General features: G+C 40.0%; 1 protein-coding gene across 1 annotated transcript in view; it reads right to left on the bottom strand.

The window, feature by feature from the left end:
• The window catches only part of LOC117552808 (collagen alpha-1(XXII) chain-like), a 102764-nt gene that overhangs the window by 14873 nt on the left and 62044 nt on the right, over positions 1-25847 (bottom strand). The window contains 26 exon segments of the mRNA XM_034226453.1: positions 4603-4656; positions 6802-6846; positions 6922-6977; positions 7102-7153; positions 7261-7281; positions 7283-7314; positions 9000-9018; positions 9020-9056; positions 9167-9192; positions 9194-9225; positions 9565-9615; positions 9836-9893; positions 11177-11290; positions 11383-11418; positions 11739-11783; positions 12133-12186; positions 12268-12295; positions 12915-12933; positions 14952-15015; positions 15495-15539; positions 17448-17552; positions 22254-22307; positions 23245-23298; positions 23392-23445; positions 23529-23582; positions 24996-25045. Coding sequence (XP_034082344.1) covers positions 4603-4656; positions 6802-6846; positions 6922-6977; positions 7102-7153; positions 7261-7281; positions 7283-7314; positions 9000-9018; positions 9020-9056; positions 9167-9192; positions 9194-9225; positions 9565-9615; positions 9836-9893; positions 11177-11290; positions 11383-11418; positions 11739-11783; positions 12133-12186; positions 12268-12295; positions 12915-12933; positions 14952-15015; positions 15495-15539; positions 17448-17552; positions 22254-22307; positions 23245-23298; positions 23392-23445; positions 23529-23582; positions 24996-25045 — 1259 coding nt within the window.

The raw sequence follows: 25847 nt of genomic DNA, 5'->3' as shown, positions 1-25847 counted from the left end.
GCCACTTTCTACTTCTTACTTTCAGATTTATATTATGGGCTAATACAAAATATAAATCGAATAGACGATAGACGATGACCTCACCATCTTCAAAAAACGCACAAAACCTCACCTCTTCAAACTGGCTTTTAATGTGTGATTGTTGTTTTATTGTTCGATTTTAATGTGACTTTTACTATATTTATTTGTTGTCCTTTTTTTACTACCTCTGTAAAGAGACTTTGAGCTCCTGTAAAAAGTGCTTACAAATTAGTTTTATTATTAACAAATAACTAACGGTAAGAATATCCGGCAGCATTAATACAATTATTCTTATTAGTTCCACCATTATGAGCTGTTATGAACACATTAATGCACTCTGCATACAGAGTACAGTACATTTACTTTTGGTACTTAGGTATATTTTCATGCCGATACTTTTGTACTTTTACTTAAGTAGGATTTTGAAAGCAGGAATGCTACCTGCAACAGATTATTTTTACATTTGGCAGTGCTACTTTACTTAAAAGGTGCTTTTATGCTCATGTTCAGGTTCATATCAGTACGTAGTGTCTCTACTTTAAAGAGTCCTCTCCTGCTGATGTTCAGGTGTATATCAGTATATAGTGTCTCTACTTTAAAGAGTCCTCTCCTGCTGATGTTCAGGTGTATATCAGTATGTAGTGTCACTACTTTAAAGAGTCCTCTCCTGCTGATGTTCAGGTGTATATCAGTATGTAGTGTCTCTACTTTAAAGAGTCCTCTCCAGCTGATGTTCAGGTGTATATCAGTATGTAGTGTCTCTACTTTAAAGAGTCCTCTCCTGCTGATGTTCAGGTGTATATCAGTATGTAGTGTCTCTACTTTAAAGAGTCCTCTCCAGCTGATGTTCAGGTGTATATCAGTATGTAGTGTCTCTACTTTAAAGAGTCCTCTCCAGCTGATGTTCAGGTGTATATCAGTATACAGTGTCTCTACTTTAAAGAGTCCTCTCCAGCTGATGTTCAGGTGTATATCAGTATGTAGTGTCTCTACTTTAAAGAGTCCTCTCCAGCTGATGTTCAGGTGTATATCAGTATGTAGTGTCTCTACTTTAAAGAGTCCTCTCCAGCTGATGTTCAGGTGTATATCAGTATACAGTGTCTCTACTTTAAAGAGTCCTCTCCAGCTGATGTTCAGGTGTATATCAGTATGTAGTGTCTCTACTTTAAAGAGTCCTCTCCTGCTGATGTTCAGGTTCATATCAGTATGTAGTGTCACTACTTTAAAGAGTCCTCTCCTGCTGATGTTCAGGTGTATATCAGTATGTAGTGTCTCTACTTTAAAGAGTCCTCTCCTGCTGATGTTCAGGTGTATATCAGTATGTAGTGTCTCTACTTTAAGAGTCCTCTCCTGCTGATGTTCAGGTGTATATCAGTATGTAGTGTCTATACTTTAAAGAGTCCTCTCCAGCTGATGTTCAGGTGTATATCAGTATACAGTGTCTCTACTTTAAAGAGTCCTCTCCTGCTGATGTTGAGGAGTATATCAGTATGTAGTGTCTCTACTTTAAAGAGTCCTCTCCAGCTGATGTTCAGGTGTATATCAGTATGTAGTGTCACTACTTTAAAGAGTCCTCTCCTGCTGATGTTCAGGTGTATATCAGTATGTAGTGTCTATACTTTAAAGAGTCCTCTCCAGCTGATGTTCAGGTGTATATCAGTATACAGTGTCTCTACTTTAAAGAGTCCTCTCCTGCTGATGTTCAGGTGTATATCAGTATGTAGTGTCTCTACTTTAAAGAGTCCTCTCCTGCTGATGTTGAGGAGTATATCAGTATGTAGTGTCTCTACTTTAAAGAGTCCTCTCCAGCTGATGTTCAGGTGTATATCAGTATGTAGTGTCTCTACTTTAAAGAGTCCTCTCCTGCTGATGTTCAGGGTGTATATCAGTATGTAGAGTCTCTACTTTAAAGAGTCCTCTCCTGCTGATGTTCAGGTGTATATCAGTATGTAGAGTCTCTACTTTAAAGAGTCCTCTCCTGCTGATGTTCAGGTGTATATCAGTATGTAGTGTCTCTACTTTAAAGAGTCCTCTCCTGCTGATGTTCAGGTGTATATCAGTATGTAGTGTCTCTACTTTAAAGAGTACTCTCCTGCTGGTGTTCAGGTGTATATCAGTATGTAGTGTCTCTACTTTAAAGAGTCCTCTCCTGCTGATGTTCAGGTGTATATCAGTATGTAGTGTCTCTACTTTAAAGAGTCCTCTCCAGCTGATGTTCAGGTGTATATCAGTATGTAGTGTCTCTACTTTAAAGAGTCCTCTCCAGCTGATGTTCAGGTGTATATCAGTATGTAGTGTCTCTACTTTAAAGAGTCCTCTCCTGCTGATGTTCAGGTGTATATCAGTATGTAGTGTCTCTACTTTAAAGAGTCCTCTCCTGCTGATGTTCAGGTGTATATCAGTATGTAGTGTCTCTACTTTAAAGAGTCCTCTCCTGCTGATGTTCAGGTGTATATCAGTATGTAGTGTCTCTACTTTAAAGAGTCCAGTCTGAAACCAGAGCCCAGTCTGCTCTGATTGGTTAGCTGGCCGGCTCTGTTGTGATTGGTCAACAGCTCAAATATGTCCCGCCTCTTAGGGAAAACTCCAATAGGGCCTCTTTAAGTTCTTCTTCCACTACTGCTCTTTTTTAAGATGAAAACAAAAGGACTTAAACATGTGTCGTCTTTAAAGCTTGTGGAGGGAAACTACAAGCTTTAACATTTTAATATTTATTGGAAAACAGCGTTTACCGTGAGTTTAATCTCGTACTTTTATTCTGAATAGAGGTGGGAAATATATTCTTATTTCCTGAGTCATGCTGCAAGAACCTTTTGTCTCTAAACCCCGCAGCAGCACGATGGGTGTCCTGCCACCAGACAAATGGGGGGACAAAAGTGCTGCAGCCTTAAAATGTGTATGTGAGAGGGATTTCTGGTGTCACTCTGTGAAGATATGTGGTGTAAGACTTCCGCACAACTTAAAAAAAGGATATAGCTGCAGTGCTTCAAAGTGTTACTCTGCTGCTAATGGAGATCTAGCCTTTCATGCGTGATTAAATACGGTGCTGCACATTTTGAATTCTGTCCAAGACCTGTTTTAATCTCAGGAGGAGTTGTATCTGCATTCCTTCCATCACTTGAGGATTGGTTCCAGGCAGAAATATGGTTATTCACAGAGACTGGGTGAGTAATAAATGGATTCTGCATTAGAAAGGAATGGCATATAGGTTTTTAAAAGGGAAGACAAATGTTTGCTGTGGGGACACATAATACTTTAACAGATGAAATGCCAAGAGGACATCTGAGGTAAGCATTTTAAGGTTATTTCTCTGGATTGCATACTTTTTAAATATGAAGTAGCAACTTTTTTACCTGTGTGTGATATACTGTAGGCCAGGAGTGTCAAACTCAATTTCATCGTGGGCCACATTAGCATTGTGGTTGCACTCAAAGGGCCGGTTGTAACTATATAAATATACATATATAAATATGTACAAAATAATGTATTCAATTATATTATTGCCTCTGCATTGGATTAGTATTGGATAGGATAATAACTTCATAATTAACTACGTCTGAAAGCAGAATAATTGCAAGTCTCTTCAGACATGTAGTTTATGGGCAACGTGTTTCTTTAAGATAAGATAAAAATAAGATGGAGCTTTATTTATCCCCATGGGGAAATTCAGTAGTTTAACAGCAACGGGTGAGATTGAAAAACAGGACAGCACAGATTCACACAGATTAATAAAATTAAGGATAAATCAAAGATAAAAATTAAAAATGATAAATAACTATAAAATAAGAAATTAATTGAATTGAACATATATAGTGTAGTGGACATTTTATTATATCCTGATATGTTAAAACCAAATGCTTCTCATTTGGTTTAGATGTGCTGTTTGCTCTATCTATCCTACTTCAAGGCCACAGAGCTGTTTTGGCTACTGAGTTGAGACTCACACAAAGTCACACGAGAACTTCTACAGCTCAAGGCCAGGTGTCTAATAACAATGTGACCGTGTGAAGACAGATTTCTTACCTTCTCATAATTTCTACTATATAAGCTTTGCTACTATATTGAACTGCACACACTCGCGCAGACTATCCTATACTCTATGAGACCTGTGTCTATATTTTATTGTATCTGATGTTTGTTCGAATAAACATCACCAGAAAGACAACTCTGTCTGGTTCACCATTTATTTGTTTTCTGACTTGTACTCTACAGTATTGGGGTTTTTAGATTTCCATAACAATAGATATACTGTAAAGTAGCATGTAACCATGTAATAAACGTATTATATTCTTTGCGAGCCACATAAAATGAAGTCGCGGGCCGGATTTGGTCCCCGGGCCTTACGTTTGACACCCCTGCTGTAGACTTAAGAAGCTGCGGAAAATACCAACTTGCATTTTTCCTTTTGAAGTCACAATAAAGAAATACAGTTCAGTATTCAAGGCTTTGAAAATACACTTAATTGACTTCAAGTTGGGTTAGAATACAAAGGTTTACACAGTTTTTATTTGCCTATATGCAAATTCAATGGATACAATTATAAAGTTAATCTTTACAAAAAGAAAAGTAATAAAGTCTTACCTCCTTTCCAGGTTTTCCATCATGCCCAGCAGACCCAGACTTCCCATCCTCTCCCTGTTTGACACAAGATATACAAAATAGATTTCATAAGATAAACTTTTAGACATTTATTTGAGGTAATGATACTTATGTAATCAGGTAAACATTGCATGGCATCAAAGAAACAATATTTGGTTTCAATGTTTGCCTCATCTGAGATCCCTTTACTGTCGGTTTGGAGCTCCATTACATAGACCCAGAATCTGTTATACTTTCTAATTACTTTCTTACACGCATGATTTTCCTATTTTACATATTTAATGAGCATTGTTGGATCTAAGATTGTCGATTGCCAAGGAGCGCTCGTATAATACAATTAAATAGAATAACATTAATGTGATTTTGCAAGTACAACAAGGTGTATTTTGCGACTCTTAAAAATCTATTCTTTAATTATTAAAGTATACAAATAAAAATACAATCAGTTGAAAGAGCAATAGAGATCCACAGTTGAGCATTAGGATATATATAGTACACACAGCACACACACACACACACCACACACACACACACACACACACACACACACACACACACACACACACACACACACACACACACACACACACACACACACACACACACACCACACACACACTACACACACACACACCACACACACACACACACACACACCCACACACACCTACCATTTATACATCACTTCAGTTTACATTACATTGACTTACATGCATTTTCTGGAGACTTATCCTAACCTTAACCATAACCAACACATGCCTAACCCTAACCCTAACCAAGTCTTCACCCTAAAATTAATGATTCCCCTCATGGGGACCTCCATTTTGTCCCCATAAGGGAGGCGAGTCCCCACACGTGACTGTGTAAACAGATGTAGGTCCCCACAAGGATAGTAATGCTAGGCCACATTCCAACACACACACACACCATGTATACATCACTTCAGGGGACATCATATTGACTTACATGCATTTCCTGAAGACTTACCCTAACCTTAACCATAACCAACACATGCCTAACCCTAACCCTTAACCTTACCGTAACCCTAAACAGAACCAAGTCTTCACCCTAAAATTAATGATTCCCCTTATGGGGACCTCCAATTTGTCCCCATAAGGGAGGCGAGTCCCCACACGTGACTGTGTAAGTGTAAACAGATTTAGGTCCCCACAAGTATAGTAATGCTAGGCCACACACACCACACACACACACACACACACACACACACACACACACACACACACACACACACACACACACACACACACCACACACACACACACACACACACACATTATATACATTGTATGTAAGTACTCTGATCAATCTCTACATCTAATTGTAGGCTTCAACATTTAGTTCCCTGAATAATAGGGGAGACAATTTCCTTATGATCGGCATTGAGGGACAGTGATTATGATTACAGTGTTCAGTGTGTATCATAAAACTCGTCATGGCTCCTCTAATAACTTGTGTGAGTATGTGTGTGTGTGTGTGTGTGTGTGTGTGTGTGTGTGTGTGTGTGTGTGTGTGTGTGTGTGTGTGTGTCTGCAGTCAGAGCTGTCATTAATGAGCCGTGCTATTGGTCACGGCGCTGTGGTAGAAACCATTCTTGCGGGGGGGTTGTTGTTTGAAGGTGTTGGTAAAAGAAAGTGTCAGAAATATCTTGACATCACAGTGAGACGAGCTGAGTGTGTGTGTGTGTGTGTGTGTGTGTGTGTGTGTGTGTGTGAGTGTGTGTGTGTGTGTGTGTGTGTGTGTGTGTGTGTGTGTGTGTGTGTGTGTTGCTGTTCCTGATGAGCAGCTTCAGGTATGAGCTCAGGATAATGTGTCTGTGTTCTTAACTGGTGTTATTATTACAAGTTCTTAAACTGCAGGTAAGAGTGAAAATCCAAGAATGCTGATTTATTTTCAGTTATTTTTTATTTTGTTATCTTATGAAGGGAATTGGCAAGATTCCAATTGTGTGTCACATTAATTGATAAGACTTTATGTAAGGCACATGTCATAGGACATGCATTAGGCCTGTGGAGGTACTAATGCAAACAGTCAAATAAATGGTTTTGCCAGAAGAAAATGGCAATATACAAAATACTTAATGAACATTATCTGTTTCAGGAATCGACACTCTGGTTCCTAAATGCACTTGTTCCAATACAAAAGACAAAGTAACACACTCACCTTAGTTCCTGCAGGTCCAGGTTCTCCTCTGTGGCCCTTAAAGCCCTGTTGATAAAGAGAAGTGAATCAGACACAGCTATAAGCTCATTTAAATCTGAATATTTACTGGTAGTTACTCACCGGTAGCCCCCTGAGCCCCTGGTTTCCTTGAGGTCCAGGTTCACCTTGCGTGCCACTGGAATGAATGAGAAGTAGGTGCATCAATCTGGCCACGTTATACTATCATACCCTCCAGAAAGGAATGATGTGTAACTTTATATTGGATCACTAACAAGTTAAACAGCTCCGTCTACTTACAGAATTCTCCAGTTTCTCCTGGTTGCCCATCTTTGCCCATTATTCCATCCTGACCCTGCAGGATTAGAGACATTATTTAGCGTCTGTAACTGTATTAACAACTGTTTGCTCCACACTGCAGGAACGGTGTGAATGTTAATGATGCAGTGTATCAATGCTTACGATTAATCCGAGGAGACCGGGTTGGTCCCTGGATTCCTTTGAGACCCCTTTGCCCTGGTGAGAAACACACAAACACAAGCAGGTCAGAAGAAGTGATGACCTACATGCTGCAGGGAGAGGTTTGAACGATAACACTGGAACAAATGCTACTATCTACCCAAAAACAAGATAACCAATAATGAAAACAAGCTGTTTTCACGTGAAATAAGTTTGGAAAATCTGCCAATAGAACAAGTGAAAGGTGCTTGGTGAGACTTCTTGAAATAAGAAGGGATATTTAGATAAATCACATCTTGTAATTAGCTAGAACTCATTTTGAACTATCTTTTAACAGAATCAGGAGAACGTTTTGTGTTACAATATAAGCCGTAAATGCTCAAAGGTTTTCTGTTTTCTGATATTAGTCGGTGATTTTCTAATATGTAAATAAAATATGTGTTTCATGTGAGATACGACTCAAAATAAGATGTTTGGACTGAACAAGATTATGCATTGTCTAAAACAAGACCCGATACCTCACTGCAGTGTTACTTCTGAAGTTATTATGTGTTATATCAGGAGTAGAGACATATTCTGACTAGATATTAGACTAAGGTACTTGGTAAGATTTAGAGTTTTTGTAGTGAATGGCACTTTTTTATTTAGCGAGATAATATATTAATTGGAATATCTTTCTGTAATAACTTTCTGCACAATGTTTGCTACCCCTGACAGCCCTGTGAGGTTAACTTATAGAAGGCAACAACCCCTTTTTATTTTTGTATTTGTTATCATTATTATTACTATATATCAGCTGTTCCCAACCTGTGGGCCGTGGCCCCCTAGTGGGCCGCGAAGGCATTGCAAGTGGGCCGCCAAATAATTAGCAAAACCTTATGATTTGTGTGGAAACATTTCATTATTAGATTTTTTATTTGAACCTCTTTTCCTTTCTCTTCTCGATCCTCCTTAGCAACGGTCATCACAGTCCTTGACAGCGGTCTGTATTACTGGATTAACAACGTGTCACTGGTCTGAATTGACCAATCAGAACTTTATTTAGCCTCCGTATTGTTTATGATTGAATGTTGGCCACAACATTTTTTAGATTCTTATGTGGGCCCTGAATTGAAAAAGGTTGGGAAGCAATGCTATATATATGTGTATTTTTCTTTCCCTTCTATCTCATCGTAATGAGACCAGACCTCAGGCCATTATGATTATAATGTATTATTCTTATATTACATTACATCACATTACATGTCACTTATTAGACGCTTTTATCCAAAGCGACTTACATACTCAGTACTGTGGGCAATCCCCACAGGAGCAATTTGGGGTGAAGAGTCTCAGGGACACAACGACATGCTGACTGCAGTGGGGTTTGAACCTGTGACCCCCTGATCTCAACACCAACGCTCTATCCACTGCGGCCACACACCTCACTCCTTATACATTTCTCTCTGTGCTTTTATTTAAGTAATTGGTATGTAAGCTGAGATACACATAGATATCTTTCTACATGATTAAGGTGAATATTGTCACCCATGGAGAGATGGATGTTATACATGTATGAGCAGTAACTAGTCTGCACACATTTGAGTATGTATGGCGGGTGTAGGTTGTAATGTATGTATGTTATGTCTGAATGTTTACAAAAAAGGACAATAAATAGAGTGTTAAAAAAATAATAATGGCACACGGGAAATGTGTTTCTGAGGGGGGGGGGGGGGGGGAAGTACACAAAGTGGCATCCTCACCTTTTCTCCCAGTGGGCCCCCGGGGGGCCGAGAGGACCCGGCTGACCATCGTTTACCCTGAAAGAGGAAAGAGAGCGTGTCAGTAGGGGTTAGAAGAAATACAAAGGTCAAATAAATAAGACCATGTTAGGCTCATAATGACACATAATTAAGCCCAGAGTAATGACTTAACAGCTGTTCCCATTATTCCAGCAAGCACCTGGGTGACCTGGAGGTCCGGGTGACCCTGATAATGCAGGAGAAGGGATCAAAAGTAGGTAAATGATACATAAACTCAAAAACTGTGTGCAATATACGCTTTAACATGTTCTTACAATGTAGTTACAAATGCGTTAACCAGCTTCAATACATGGTGGAGACTTGTTTGTTAATTGTTTTGAAATTATTTAAAAATATGTTTTAAACGTCTGCTTGCCTAATTACATAATATGTAAAAACCATAATGTCCCGCGCTGCGGGGGAACGAATAAACGAATCTGATTCTGAATCTTATAACGATATCCTGATAAAGGTTTGTTTTAATCACAGAGAGAAAGGAGGGGAAGTAGGCAGATAGAACAAGTACCATTGTCTCCTTTGGTCTCCAGCGCCCCAGGGGGTCCTCGGTCACCCTTTAATACCCTGAGGTGAACAGAAAAACGAGACAAAATGTTATATTTCAGGAGGAAAGCATCCACGTGAAACACTGTTCATCAAAGGAAATATGTTTCACAGTTATTAGACGTTGTAGCACAAACACGGACCATAATTCAGTGCCTGTTACAGCTGAACATTGTTTGACAAAAGCATCTAATTGGCCCGTTGGGAGCGATAAAGGTGGAGCTCATTGTGTTAACTTGCCTTTGCTCCATCAGCTCCAGGGGGCCCTTGAAGTCCAGCTGTTCCCGGAGAGCCCTGTAACGACACAGCAGAACATCAGTCTCTGTCTGGGGGTCCTAATCCCTCACTGTGGCCCCCAGACGAGGGCCTGGTTAATGGAGCAGAGCCTCCATCCGTCACACGGATCATACCAAGCGTGACTGATGACGACAAATGTGATGAAGACCTCATGCCTCACTTTTAGGGCCAAAGTGGAGACTCTTCAATGTTTACAGGGGCCAATACCTCTACTACACACTACATGTTGTGTGTGTATATTTACAGTGTTTACTCATCACTCTGTGGCTTGTGTGTCTCTGTGCGTCATTTTAGGTCATTTTGTTTCTCTGTGTAGTCAAGTGGAGTCTCTTAATAGTTGTTTTGTGTCTCTTTAGGTCATTTTGTTTCTCTGTGTAGTCAAGTGGAGTCTCTTAATAGTTGTTTTGTGTCTCTTAGGTCATTTGTTTCTCTGTGTAGTCAAGTGGAGTCTCTTAATAGTTGTTTTGCCCCATTTCACAGTTCAGAGTCTCTTCGTATCTGTTTTACATATTGTTTTGTTGTTGTGTGTTTGGAGTCCTTTAATAGTTGATTGGTGGCAACTTCATACAGTATGAGCAAGACACACATGTATTTATTTCTGTTTCTGTATATTTGCAGTCTTTACTCATCACTCTATGGCTTTTGTGTCTGAGTGTCATTTTAGGCGCATTCGTTGTCATTTATTTTCACAATTGGAGTCTCTTGTATTGCCTTGGTGAATCTTTTAATGTCTCTTCGTATCCCTTTACGGCCCGTCCACACTACAGCTTCAAAAAAAGCTTGGAGCTGGGCGTGTCTGAAGCTCGACCAACAACCAATCACATGAATCTCCCGCCCCTGACACACAAGCAGCGGTTTGATTGGCTAGAGCTTGTACTGGCATATGATTTGATTGGCTGACGCTTCCACCGAAAGCTTCAGAAGCTTCAAAAGTTGAACATTGCTCAACTTTTGCAGCCTGAAACGCCGGGAAAGCTCCACTCTGCTTCCCACAATGCAGTTCGGCGAAAAGTGCCGTCACCCCATTCAAAGTGAATGGGCAGACGCGTTGGAAACCGTTTTTGAAGCTGTCGAAGCTGTGGTGTGGACGGGCCGTTATGGTCGCAGTCTTTTTCTGTCACTGGTTAGCAGTTTTAGGTTTCTTTTGGTATTTCTTTTGTTTTTCTGAAGTGAAGACCCCTGGACCTGGTAGAACATTTCAGTAATCCTTCCATGATAGTTTCATAATCCTTTACCAGGCGATGTGAGGTTATGGTTGAATATTAATGAACGTGTCGTACTTGATAACCGTCTTGACCATCTTTCCCTGGAGGTCCGATGTGTCCTTTCTCTCCGGGGACTCCTGGGAGACCGGGTGCTCCAGCTGGGCCTGCAGGGCAGTCTGAGCAAACATCCTGTAACACGGGAGACACAGGTATTTCATCAGGCTATTACTCTCAATATAAAATCTTTCTCATTTGAGACGGGAGGAAACGCTCCTCCTTACCTTCAGATCCAGGTCAGAGAGGTCAGCTGCCTTTCCCTGAAGACAGGAAATACAAGAGTTAATCAATGAGAGAACTCCAGCTCTCTATGCTATAAAATGCACATTTCACATTTCACCCATTCCTTAAAAAGAATGTTCCCATACAAGGAGGGTGCATTTAAAATAAAATAAAAACCTAAGTACTTGATAAGTTTCAGTAAAAGAGGATGGTTTCAATGAGAATAAGTTAATTTGCCATGTACCAAAAGTAGTATATATAAGTTAAATATGATATATACATGATACAGCAAGTTAAATATTTTATTTGAGCTAAATTTGACATGTTAGTTGATCGATAATGTATTTTTTGTACTTACAGGCTCTCCTTGTGACCCCTTGTCTCCCGGCCGTCCTGGTAAACCCTGCATTCGATGCAAAGGTAAAGAAATTACATAAATATTATACTATGTATATATAAATATACATACACTTATAATACACAAAATAAAGACTTGTTAAAAATAAATACAAAGACATTCAATGACATCACAATTAAAGTATAAAAGGTAACCCAATCAATTGTTCAAAGTATGCCAATTGACAAAGTTTAATAAAACGCTTATCTCGTCATTTTCTTATTCAATATGCCTACAATCAATGCAGTGTGGTTAGCTGTTGACTTGGTCTGAATGAGGCTCCAATGGATCCATGTCTCAAGCAACAAGACAACATCTTCAAATTCTTTATTTGTTTTGTTATTTCTGCACTCACATTATGTCCTGCAGGACCCATTTGTCCGGCGACTCCTGTTAGACCCCTCAAGCCCTGGAACCAAGACAAACAAATATTAGACATTTTTATAAAAATAAACCTTTTTAAAAATGAGTCTAAGATGAGAATATTTACCGCAGGTCCAGGTTGTCCATCTTTTCCCACAAGCCCCTACAAAAGAAAAAACATTGCAGATTTCAACTCTGTAAGGGAGAGGAACTCCCTCTAGTGGAAGCTTTGAGATTTAAGACACACCCTATAAATCACCCACTACAAGAAAGAGAAAACCCTAAAAAGCTAAGGTAGCATATGTTAAATGAATCACATGTACTGTCTACCAATCTAAATTCCTCATTTGCTCCTATCATAATTACTATGACCACTAGAGGTCGTCGCATAAGCAAAGTGAACCTCTCTCCAGGTCACTTTTACATAACGGCCTACTGATCCAATTATACGGTAAAGTAGGGCCATACCACTTAAAGTCTATGCTGCAGATAACAGCTGACACCGGCTATTTGAAGGTCCCCTATTATAATGTTTTTCATCAATATATTACAGGTCTCAGATTTATCCAGAGCCTGTCTCTGATTGGCTGAAACACCAAACAGATCATTGCAACATTACCCATAATCCCCTCTGTTTCAGCCCTGTTTCCAAAGTGCTGATTCTCTGTCTGTTACTTTAGATGAAAATAAGGAGCCCCTCCCCACGCCCCTCTGAGAGACATTTGGTTACAAAGAACTCAATGGAGCTCTAGGAGGAGATTCAGGTGATAAGGTGGGGGGGGGGGGGGGTTACCTTGGTTGCTGATTGGCTAATGGTTACACAAGACAACACATCGACATCATAAAGTGGCCAAAATCTGATCAGCTCATTTTCAGACAGGTTTTTATAGAAATGGATCAAAAAGAGAGAGAATCTTTGTTCCTGAAACTTTCAGAGTCTCTTTCCACAGAGAGGACACATGTTGATGTAGAAGAGACATGAAGAAGAGGGGACACATGTTGATGTAGAAGAGACATGAAGAAGAGGGGACACATGTTGATGTAGAAGAGACATGGAGAAGAGGGGACACATGTTGATGTAGAAGAGACATGAAGAAGAGGGGACACATGTTGATGTAGAAGAGACATGAAGAGAGGAGACACATGTTGATGTAGAAGAGACATGGAGAAGAGGGACACATGTTGATGTAGAAGAGACATGGAGAAGAGGGGACACATGTTGATGTACAAGAGACATGAAGAAGAGGGGACACATGTTGATGTAGAAGAGACATGGAGAAGAGGGGACACATGTTGATGTACAAGAGACATGAAGAAGAGGGGACACATGTTGATGTAGAAGAGACATGAAGAAGAGGAGACACATGTTGATGTAGAAGAGACATGGAGAAGAGGGGACACATGTTGATGTAGAAGAGACATGGAGAAGAGGGGACACATGTTGATGTACAAGAGACATGAAGAAGAGGGGACACATGTTGATGTAGAAGAGACATGGAGAAGAGGGGACACATGTTGATGTAGAAGAGACATGAAGAAGGGAGACACATGTTGATGTAGAAGAGACATGAAGAAGAGGGGACACATGTTGATGTAGAAGAGACATGAAGAAGAGGGGACACATGTTGATGTAGAAGAGACATGAAGAAGAGGGGACACATGTTGATGTAGAAGAGACATGAAGAAGAGGGGACACATGTTGATGTAGAAGACACATGAAGAAGAGGGGACACATGTTGATGTAGAAGACACATGAAGAAGAGGGGACACATGTTGATGTAGAAGAGACATGAAGAAGAGGGGACACATGTTGATGTAGAAGAGACATGAAGAAGAGGGGACACATGTTGATGTAGAAGAGACATGAAGAAGAGACACATGTTGATGTAGAAGACATGAAGAAGAGGACACATGTTGATGTAGAAGAGACATGAAGAAGAGGGGACACATGTTGATGTAGAAGAGACATGAAGAAGAGGGGACACATGTTGATGTAGAAGACATGAAGAAGAGGGGACACATGTTGATGTAGAAGAGACATGGAGAAGAGGGGACACATGTTGATGTAGAAGAGACATGAAGAAGAGGACACATGTTGATGTAGAAGAGACATGAAGAAGAGGGGACACATGTTGATGTAGAAGAGACATGAAGAAGAGGACACATGTTGATGTAGAAGAGACATGGAGAAGAGGGGACACATGTGATGCAGAAGAGACATGAAGAAGAGGGGGACACATGTTGATGTAGAAGAGACATGAAGAAGAGAGGACACATGTTGATGTAGAAGAGACATGAAGAAGAGGGGACACATGTTGATGTAGAAGAGAACATGAAGAGAGGAGACACATGTTGATGTAGAAGAGACATGAAGAAGAGGGGACACATGTTGATGTAGAAGAGACATGAAGAAGAGGGGACACATGTTGATGTAGAGAGACAGAGAAGAGAGGACACATGTTGATGTAGAAGAGACATGAAGAAGAGGGGACACATGTTGATGTAGAAGAGACATGGAGAAGAGGGGACACATGTTGATGTAGAAGAGACATGAAGAAGAGGGGACACATGTTGATGTAGGAGAGACATGAGAAGAGGGGACACATGTTGATGTAGAAGAGACATGAAGAAGAGGGGACACATGTTGATGTAGAAGACATGAAGAAGAGGGGACACATGTTGATGTATAAGAGACATGAAGAAGAGGGGGACACATGTTGATGTAGACAAATTGATTTTGCATAATAGGTGACCTTTAAATGTGGGATGTGGAATGATACAATGCATTGAAGCTCCTACCTGTTGTCCCACTTTTCCCTCCCTCTGATCCTCTGTCCCCCGGTGACCCCGGTTCTCCTCGTGACCCGGTTTGTCCCTTGGAGAAAGAACCAAAACAAAGTTAACTCAGATAATAACAGTTCAGCCGTAATGTTTGGCTAAGAACCCCTGAGAGAAAGTTCAGCGATGCCTTCTGATCCCAGAAATGTCACCCCGGGTTTTAATCAAACGCCTTTTCTTTTTTTTTACAATCTGCCGTTGACATTTTGGAACCAAGAAGAGAAAACGGTATTGGGGATGAGGGTGAGCGATTTGACACCATCAATCCAGAAAATGCCCCGCTGTCCTTCCTCTCCCCCCCCCCGACATCAAACTCCTCTCAGGATAATCAGAGCAGCGGTCACAGTGCAGTGGACATAGAAATTGCTTTTGCGGCTTTCAACAAAAATGAATTGTTTTTTCTCATCCGTGCCAGAAGAAAGCGTTTTCCACGTCAACAAAAAAGCACCTGTGCATGATTAAAAAAAAACACTCTTCAGGCAACACACTTCTTGCTAACTTCTGCAATGACATTACCTTTGGTCCTGGAGGTCCTTGGATTCCCTGTGGTCCTGGATCCCCCTGTAACACCACACATATAAATCACACTGTTCTTACACCTCCTTTTAATAAATAATTACAGATTTAAAAGTGTGTGTGTTGTTCAGTGTGAAAAAGGCCTGGGGGGAGCGCACCTGGCAGCTGTAAAGAAAAACAGTGTGTGTTGCTTTAATGTGATCCTGTATGTCTTAACAATGTTCTTCCTGTTTGCCTCGTCAGCAGCACGGCCACATGTCGGGGTGAAAAATGATGAGGAAACATGTCGAGAAATGTGCCAACTCAGCCTCTTTTTCCTCCATACAGCCGAACATATTGTGTTTGTGGTTCAGCATGGATTACAGGCACAACACGTGTGGAAAAGAGACATTAATGAGGCTTCAATTACTGATGGAAGTGATGGAGATGCATTCCTGTTATCAAATGTGACTTATAAACACCGTTTAAGAAAGCTTTTTTTAACACAGACCTCCTTTATTCTAGTGGACATGCAAACGTGTCCAAATATATAATAACATGCACACAAAATAATGTCATTTGATGTCATTGCAGGATCTATTCCAACCTCCAGGCTTTAAAGGAACATCAAAAGGAACAGCTGGTTGTTAAATGAATTTTACTGTAAATTACATTACAAGCTTTTCTAATTTTTTTTTTTTAATTAGGGGTGAAGGTCTCAGGGACACAACGACATGCTGACTGCAGTGGGGTTTGAACCTGTGACCCCCTGACCCCAACACCAACGCACAACCCACTGCGCCACACGCCTCCCTGGCGAAAAGCGAAAACCTTTCATCAAGCTGCCACAGTTACATTTTTAGGAACCCATAACTGCCCAACTACTATATGTATTATGAGGGAAATGTGCAATAACATATGTTCTCATGGGGGTCTTTAGTTTTGGAATCTGGTAGGGGCTTTGGACAAGTGTCTAACAGCACCACTATTCACGCTTAGATCACATGAGATATCACACTTATAGTAGCAGTAGGGATTATTATATTAATTACATTTCCAATTACACTGCATTGATATTCAACCTGCTAAAGTTCAAAGGTACCAATGCTTGATTGTGCTCCTTGTGGCTTCTTTGACATAAATCATTGTGACGACCCCTGCCTTGTTATCTCTGGTGTGTGTGTGTTCCTTTAAGGTTTTCCCTTTGGTCTATCAGCTGGGATTGAGGACACCTGGCGGCTGGTACCAGAGGGTTAAAGGGCCTGAGTGAGACCCGCAATCTCTCTCCCGCAGAGGACCTGACCTCGGAGCAGCTACGTCGCTTCGTCTTTCCTTTGTGTTCGTTTTTTTTGGTTTACGTTAAGCTTCTGTTAATAAATATATTTTTCATATATGTTCTCGTCCTTCCCACGCTTTTTGTTATGGCCAAGAGCCAGGCCATGACATCATACTATATTAATCTTTGGACACATGTGAATACTGTTTTTTTCTCTAAACTCAAAGAACTATATATAATAAACAAAGACTTAATATGAAACAATAGTTTCTACAAAATGTGTCAAATGTTTTCATTTCGTTATTATTTTATCATAAAAAACGATATATTCATATACACAAGTCTTGGCTAAAAGCAGTGAACCTTTCCTTTAAATCTTAGCTTCAAACTAAATAAAGAACACCACGGTGCAAATGATGCATTATATAACATATCATAAATCCATTTTATTTGATCTGTTGGATGTTTCCCTGAAAATGCCACAAACCTTAAAATAATCCTATGACTGAAAACATGGCTGAACATTATCCGGCAAAACAAGATGTTTAAAGTTTACTAAGTAATAATAAATGTGACTGCAGATCAGAATCAGAATCAGGGTTATCACCAGGGAGGTTCACACGTACGAGGAATTTGACTTGATGTCGTGGTGTACACATTAAAGTAAAACACAGATAGAGAAGATATATATTTCTTACGTTTTGTCCCTCTTTCCCTTTCCCTGGGGGTCCGGTCAGTCCGGTCAGTCCGGGGTCTCCGCCTCGGCCTGCAGGTCCGGCCTGTCCGGGTTTACCTGCTTCACCCTGAAGGACACATCAGAAGAAAGAGAGACGTTATTGTCTGCCGAGGCTACAGGACGAACATCAGCCGGCGCCTCAGAGGCTTTTTCTATTGCTAACTATTTAAATGTTACTTTATTATTTGCCCCTTTTGTTTGTTTAAATTAAATCTATTATTATTCATGGAAATTGTTATCAATGTCTAATACATCTATTGGGAAAATAGGGACCACAGCATGGAACAGGAAGACAGATATGTAATTGCTCATTCAATATGGTTATCAACTTCAATTAAAAAAATAATTTAAGTAAATAAGAAACAATGAAGAATTAACAGTATATTTTTGGTTAAAATCAGTGTTTTTCTGCTTATTTCAAGAGATTTTGCCACTTTCTTAGCATCCAGATATCTTTGTAATTCAAAAATAAAAGCTCTGGTTTAAGATCCTTTCACTTAAAAAGGTCACCTATCGTGTATAAAGCTTTAAAAAAGGAGGGGTCTGAGCTCATGCGGGACCCGCAGCTACCGTCTAAACTAAATACTGCCGTGATGAAACGCCATATCATGGATCATCAAGGATCTCTCTGAAACAGTTGGAGCTCAAAGGCTTTCTCTCTTGCCGGTTATACCACAAGGTGAGTTTTTTTTTACTTCCTGCTTCTTCACACACATGCTCTCCAGCACAGGTTAGCTCTGAGTGTTAGCGATGCTAATGTAAACACCGACCATATTACGTCCAAAACAGTCGGGCATTGTTTTGATAGCAACGTTTCTGATTGGGCCGTGGGTCCACATTTCAGATATTACGTCATATCGGACGCAAATCTGGATCAGCTCCGTTGTTCCCCGTTTTTAGAGATTTGGGTACGGAGGAAAAAGAGAGGGTTTTATTTTCTGACGCTGCGTGAGTCCCCGACGCACGGGGACACATGTTGATGTAGAGAAGACACACAAAGTGCATTTTGCATGATAGGTCCCCTTTAAGTGAGGGAAAATACAAATGGTAAAATAAGAATTGACAGCTTGTTTTGAGTATATGTGACAAGACATGTATCTCTTTTCTAGCATCCAGATATATTTTATATTTCAAAAACTCGTATAACGTCTTATAATCTCACTGCACAGGGAGTTTATTGCACTTTTAAAAATGCCTCAGGGCAAAGTAGGAGCTAATGAAATCTGTATCTTCTCAAAATGCATAATTTTCTGGTTTTAACATGGCCTTTTCTCCTGCAGTGTGTCGTTATGAATCAGTGAACGATCCGCCTCCTGTCGTCCTTACTTTAGTGGAAGAACAGTAACAACATGACGGGAACAAGAACAAAAGACGACATTAGAAATAGAAGAACAAAGAGTAAAAGCAGGGAGAGAGGGTGGGAAAGGTTTCTGAATGTGTGTAGCTGCAGGATGGAAATACATTCTTCTGCTGGAACAGTGGAGGACACACAAGGTCACTCTCGTCGTCCTCTCAGCTCTCTGTGCCAACATCACATAATCTATACTATCACAATACCAACCAACCAAATATGCACACAAGCTACAGTGTAGAAATGGCAATGGAATTCTTCTGACCTGAGCTCCTCCAACAATGCAACATATATAAAATAAAATACAAAAATAGTGCAAGAAGTCTATATACATACACCTAGATTTTGCTGAGAGACAGCCCTCTTGCTCGCTCGCGGGAGTGTCAGCCTCGCGGAGTCTGTCTACGCGCGCGTGAAAAGTTTCTGGCACTTTGGGGCGGAGCCACTGGACTTTGATTGACAGCTGCCAGGAAACCCGGGGTTGCCATGTTTGATAAATGCCTGAACTACCAAGAGCCGAGCAGTGACGGCAGCAAAATCTAGGTGCGTACAGCAGACAGTAGCTAGCAGTTTTCGACGGACACAGCCCACTGAAAATATATTGTTTTATATCAAATTAATGTATATTACATTACATTGCATTTAGCTGACGCTTGTATCCAAAGCGACTTACAATAAGTACATTCGACCAGGAAGACACAACCTTGAAGAAAACATAGATATATATATATATATATATATATATATATAGCTGTACACTACGAATATAATAGTTTTTATGGACAACTTTACCAATTCAATCTCGTCCAACTGATTTTGCTGCCGTCATTTTGCGGGCGCAGAGCCGCTCGCGGGGGTTTAATCTGCGCGCGAGGGTCATTTTATGCGCGTGTAAAAGCACATTTTCCGCTCGTGAGTAGCTTGTTTTACACGCGAGAATATTGACCCAAATCTGACTCCATAAATGTCATCAGTGGAAGCCGTGGCGCTGTAAAAGCACGACCAATCATCTGAGCCGGGCTAAAGTAACTGGATGGCCTACCTGCCTGTCAGCCTTCCATCTGTGCACACACTTACCCGTGCCCTCATTGGTCATGTGCGCGTTCGTGTGTGTTGGAGGAGGGGCTCTGTGAGGAAGTCTGAAGGAAGGGGCAGATTTTTTTCGGCTGCGTACTTTCAAAGTCTAGCGTGCTGGTGTCTCGTTCTTACCTACCCTACCTTTAAGACTAAATTAAATACGGTTTATTGCGGTGATAACTATTTAGATAAATAAGTAGATTGCAAGATGACAAACAGGAATGTTTATCAGGGCACTCAGCAGAGCTCAGGTGTCGGTTTAAACTGTCCCTTAGTCCCCTGGCCCACAAATGAAACTTGAGCTTGTCTTGTATTGTACTTCTTAACCCTTGTGTTGTGTTCGAAAGCTGTTACCGTTCATGGTGTTCGCGGGTCAATTATGACCCATGATGTATCTCAGTCCAAAACACTCAACATGAATGACTATCATCCAATATTGTTTTAACTACATCACAACTAACTTATAATGCATTCATAACCGTACAATCCTGTTGTAATTTTATTTTATGGCCCCAAAACACATATTTAAGAAAAAAATGTATCATTATATTTCCTATAGTGAATGGATCATTACGTTATCTGACTATAATAGACTAATATTAGAATACAATCACCCCAAAATAAGTTTTAAATGATTGTTACAGTGGATGAAGGGGGTGGGGGAGGGGTGTCTAAAGTCAAAGATGAATCTTGATTGGGCCAAATTTGACCCTGTGTCACCCAAAACAATTCTGCTGGGTCTCCCCAGACCTGAACAATAAATTAGACACTTAGAGACTTTCAGACTTGGCTTAAATTGTCAAAAGGAGTGTTTATATATCTGTTGTGGAGGATATCATGAAGCCTTGTTCCGTTAAAAAAAACTAAAGCGTAGTTATTATATAATTGTAACTTGAAACGGGTCACGGGAGACCCGAACACAACATAAAGGTTATATCTGTAAACATATGTTAAGCAGCGTTCATGTGTTAATAAGCCCACTTTCAGTCAGTTGAAAAGACGTTCCAACAAATCTAAGTTGATAAGAAAAAGCCCAATCATTTAATGACATAACAACCTTTAAATATACTAGGGCTGTCAAACGATTAAAATTTTAATCAGATTAATCACAGCTTAAAAATTAATTAATCATGATTAATCACCATTCAAACTATGTCCAAAATATGCCATTTCTTTATATTTGTTGTGGGAATGGAAAGATAAATGAAAGAAGGCGGATATATCCATTTAACACAGTATGTATGTTTATTATAACATTTTTCTGTGTGTCAAAATGAAAAGAGCACCTATCAATCATCAAACCGTGGGGTCTTAATTCATTACGTGTTGATTTCTATCAACGGGGGAGTACTTCAGGAAAGTCGACGGGGGGGGGGGGGCTAGTGGAGTACTTCGTGACCACAGAGTGTGAACGTTGTGATCAGCTGTTTTAGCGCAGTTCTCCAGTGAAGGGGGGGGTCTCCCTCCGCAGCCGGTTGGCGTAGTTTTGGCACAATTCCGTTGTACAGACCGACGTTAACAGCAGCCCTGTCTGTGCACACGGAGACCGACTCTGTCGTACGCAAATGCGCTTTGTGACACAAGTGACGGTACGCATTTCAGATTACGCACATAACCTGCGTACCAGTTATGTGCCCCCTGTACTACAGCAAAAGTATTCTCCGTCGGGACTTCCTGCAACAACACCACACCGTTATCTTGATTCTGATTGGCCAGAAGACATTATCAAAGATGTTCTATTGAGAAGACGATCACTACGTGACAAAAGTTTTCAAAACCGTTTCTGGTCTTCGGTATTTCCAGACAGAGCTGAAATCAATCTTACTAACTGCTGTCTGTGCAATTTACTCCGCGCGAGTTGGCGGACTTTATTTCGCTTACTTTAACATCATTTTTCATGGTGGGGCTGAGCCATTTATTTGCGCTGCCACTGGTGGCATGTATGTGGCGGGCCATTCTGCACATGCGTTAAATGCGTTAAATATTTAATGCAATTAATTAAAAAAGTAATTACCGCCGTTAACGCGATAATTTTGACAGCATTCAAATATACCCTTCATCTTTCCTCGATAAGCAATCTGAGGCTTCTGTTTTAAGGAATGAGCTGCTAACTAAATAAATGAAACCCTATAGAAAGCTGTGATGCAGGCTGCAGCATGATTTACTTACATTTGATTGATTTTGCTAACTTATAACTTCACTTATGAGGCAATAAACGCGACCTCTAGTGAGTGGCCCAGCCCTTTGAATATAGTTCTGTGTGTGGCCCTCGGTGAAAAAAGTGTGTACAGTACACCCCTGCAGTATACTGTATGTACAATTTACAAATATCCGACTGACCTTGTCTCCTCTCTGTCCGGATGGACCCGGAGGCCCGATGATCCCGGGGATGCCCTGAAGACAGAGAAATGTTTAGTTTCACACTGAAACTGCCTGCTCTTCCATATTGTGTACTATAGTTACATGTGTTCCACCTTAAAAGGAGAGACGACAGGGATACATATTTTAAACTACATTATACTGTAGATATCACTTAAAAAACTGTCCGAGTCAATTACTTACATTAAGATTAAACATTTTATTGAACAATAACTGAAAATGTCTGTTTAAATATGCAAGTGAAGCCCAACTTTCTTGACTACGTGTTAATTTTAATACATTTTAAGAAGAGATAACATGAACATTGGATAGTGCCATGTTAAAAACTATCATTTACTTTGGTTTACATGTTAGAAGCAGGTTTATACAGAGGGGCTTTTGATATCCGTTTGTATAAATCAGAAAATAGTGACAACAGTCATTTTTTTTATAAATTAAATGTTTAAATCATGCTATGAATAATTATACCCAACCCCTCAGTAACGACCTTCAGAATATAGATAGGAATCGTTTGTGTAAGTGTTACTGAAGAGTTAGAAAACGTTACGACATTGTTTTTTGTTGACAAAACAGCCTTTAAAGTATATATTGTACAATTTCCACGACACTATAGGTGAATAGGGTAAACAAATATACAATTAATAACCCCATAACTTCCACAGTGGATGCCGTACAGGAATGACATTATGTTCTGTATTACAGGTTTACTGAAATGTTATATTAAAATAATCTAATGAGACATCCAGTGGTAACTATTTGTAGGGAAATTAAGATACGCAAATAAAGTTAGACGGAAAGAAATAACCTTAATATGTGTATTGAATGTTTTTTATTCCATGTGTCTGAAAGAATACATGTTTTAGAAGGAAAATATCCCTCTTCCTGATTAATCAGTGTTTTAAAAAAATAATGGTTTTGTCTGAAGTGTCTGTAAAGGTTTAGAAAGACTCACCACATTCCCTGGTAATCCACGAAGACCCGAAGGACCAGCTATGCCAGGTGGACCCTGAGAGAAACACATCATATACGAGTTAATACAACACACTACATACTCCCATTCAGTGTGAACAAGTGTGTTAGATATGAACAGAAAACTCACAGGGTCTCCAACTCGTCCGGTCTCTCCCGTCAGTCCAGTCTCTCCCTGAGGACCCTGCAATAAAGAAATCAAATTAGACTTGTTTTTAATAAATCAGCTGTACAGGAAACTGAGTTACAGGATGATCAGATACGTACCGCCAACCCAGCTGGTCCCTTAAAGCCTTGTTCTCCAGGAAGCCCTCCCTGACCCTTTGGGAGAAAACACATTTTAATTGAGTGAGACTGTTGTTGGTGGACACATTGATATTATTTGTATTTCCATAATTGTGATTTGGTTGATGATATCTCGCAGTTATGCGCACCTTGTTTTTTGTTTACATACAACGTTGTATGTTTTACTGTCGTACCACCTTGTACAATCTATCTATCTTTTTACATTGGCTTTTATTTCTATTTGAGATGTGTGTGATGCGTTCTTATGTCAGGACTCCACGTGGTCTGTGTTTTGTTTTTATGTTGACCTTACATGTCTGCCTCATGTGGTTATTGTATTCATGTTTCTGTGGTCTTCATTTGAAAGTGGATCTAACATGCTTTATTGGAAACAGATATTGGAGAGCCATACCTATACAAAACATGTCTGTGAAGTTGTTTGCTTAAAATCCCAAAGAGTTCAGCCATGGTAGCCATGCCTCATACTGCTCATACCCCTCTTTTGCAGCCCTGTTAGAGAAACGAGGATTTTGGGTCCTTAGCTTAAAAAAATAAAAAGAGGAGGCGGAGCTAATGCCTGATCAGAATTCTACCGGAGATAAAGTTAAATTCTGCCGTGATAAAACGCCATCCTGTTCTAAACCACATCAAGGATTATTTCTGAAACAGTATGGAGCTCAAATGCTTTTTCTCTTGCGGGTTTATCACAAGGTGAGTTCCTTTTTGATTTCCTGCTTTTTTTAAAACACATGTGCTCTCCAGTACAGGTTAGCTCTGAGTGTTAATGTAAACAAAGACGTCCAAAACACGTCAGGCATTGTTTCTGATAGCAACTTCCTGTGGGTCCGCTGCAGATTGGACGTCATACCGGCAGCAAATCTGTATCCGCTCGTGTACAACGAGTACACCCCGTTTTTAAAAGATTTGGGTACGGAGGAAAAGAGAAAGGGTTTTATTTTCTGACGCTGCGTGAGTTCCCTGACACACCGGGGACACATAGTTATGTATAAAAGACATCAACAAGTGCATTTTGCATGATAGGTCCCCTTTAAATGTTGTTCTTACTTGTGAAGCACTTTGTGAATTCGATTTCTGTGAAAGGTGTTATAATAAATAAACGTATTATTATTACAATGTGCTTTGGCAATACTATGCTTTAATATGGTCGTGCCAGCTTGAATTTACTTAATATAAATATGTTTTTTTCCACTTATTTTTGTCCAACTATTACAATACATGTGTGGTAAAAGAATGATGGGCAAATTAATGTGGATCAGGGGTGGGGAAATTTTTTTTGATTTAATTTCCACAGCCCAGTTAGTGAAGACCCCTGAGTCACATTAGTGTAGCAAGGCTGCCATTCTCTAATCTCTGCTGACACCTAGTGGACACGTGTGTGTATTGCTATATGAAGAAATAAATGAGCAAGAAATGGAGAGTAAAACTCACCATGGGTCCGGGTCCCTTGATCCCCCTTCTCTCCTCTCTCCAGGCATCCCCTACAAGCAAAAGCAAACAATTCAATTATTAATCTCATAATGATCTGAATACTTTATTCTACCACCACCAGAAGTTCAAATTAAAAGGAAGAAGTACAAGAAAACAAGATGGAGAACAGAAGTGATCTTTATGAAACCTTGAGCAGGATCACATCTCAAACCAAATATACATAATTTAAGTGTTACTAAAAAAATGTGTTATAAAAGAAGTGTACTCACAGGTTCACCAGGCTCAGGGATTACATTTGCTACCTGTAAGGAAAAGGGTAGTCAGTTAGGGCCAGTAACACTTTTCAGACATCTGATTAACCCTCCTGTTGTCTTCGGGTCAAATCCGACCGATTTACTACTTTCATCAATCAACTTTTTTGTTTTACATTCGATTGCATTCAGGCTTTATGATATCCTTCACAGTAGACATTTGAACAAAAACAATTACTGATCACCACTTCGTTGAATTCTGGATGATTTAGTCAACTTTGAAACACCATGGTGTTCCCGGTCAAAAATGACCGCCATAAAGAAAAGGAATTAGTAACCATCCGGATCAGATAAAACACACACACACACATACCATGTATACATCACTTCAGGGGGACATTACATTGACTTACATGCATTTCCTGGAGACTTATCCTAACCTTAACCATAACCAACACATGCCTAACCCTTAACCTTACCCTAACCCTAACCCTAAACCTAACCAAGTCTTCACCCTAAAATTAATGATTCTCCTCATGGGGACCTCCATTTTGTCCCCATAAGGGAGGCGAGTCCCCACCATAGACTGTATATATAAAGG

Source organism: Gymnodraco acuticeps, unplaced genomic scaffold, assembly GCF_902827175.1.
Source record: "Gymnodraco acuticeps unplaced genomic scaffold, fGymAcu1.1, whole genome shotgun sequence".
NCBI classification, from domain to species: Eukaryota; Metazoa; Chordata; class Actinopteri; order Perciformes; family Bathydraconidae; genus Gymnodraco; species Gymnodraco acuticeps.
The sequence above is the reverse complement of the archived record's forward strand: the minus strand, read 5'-3'. Positions and strand labels throughout refer to the sequence as shown.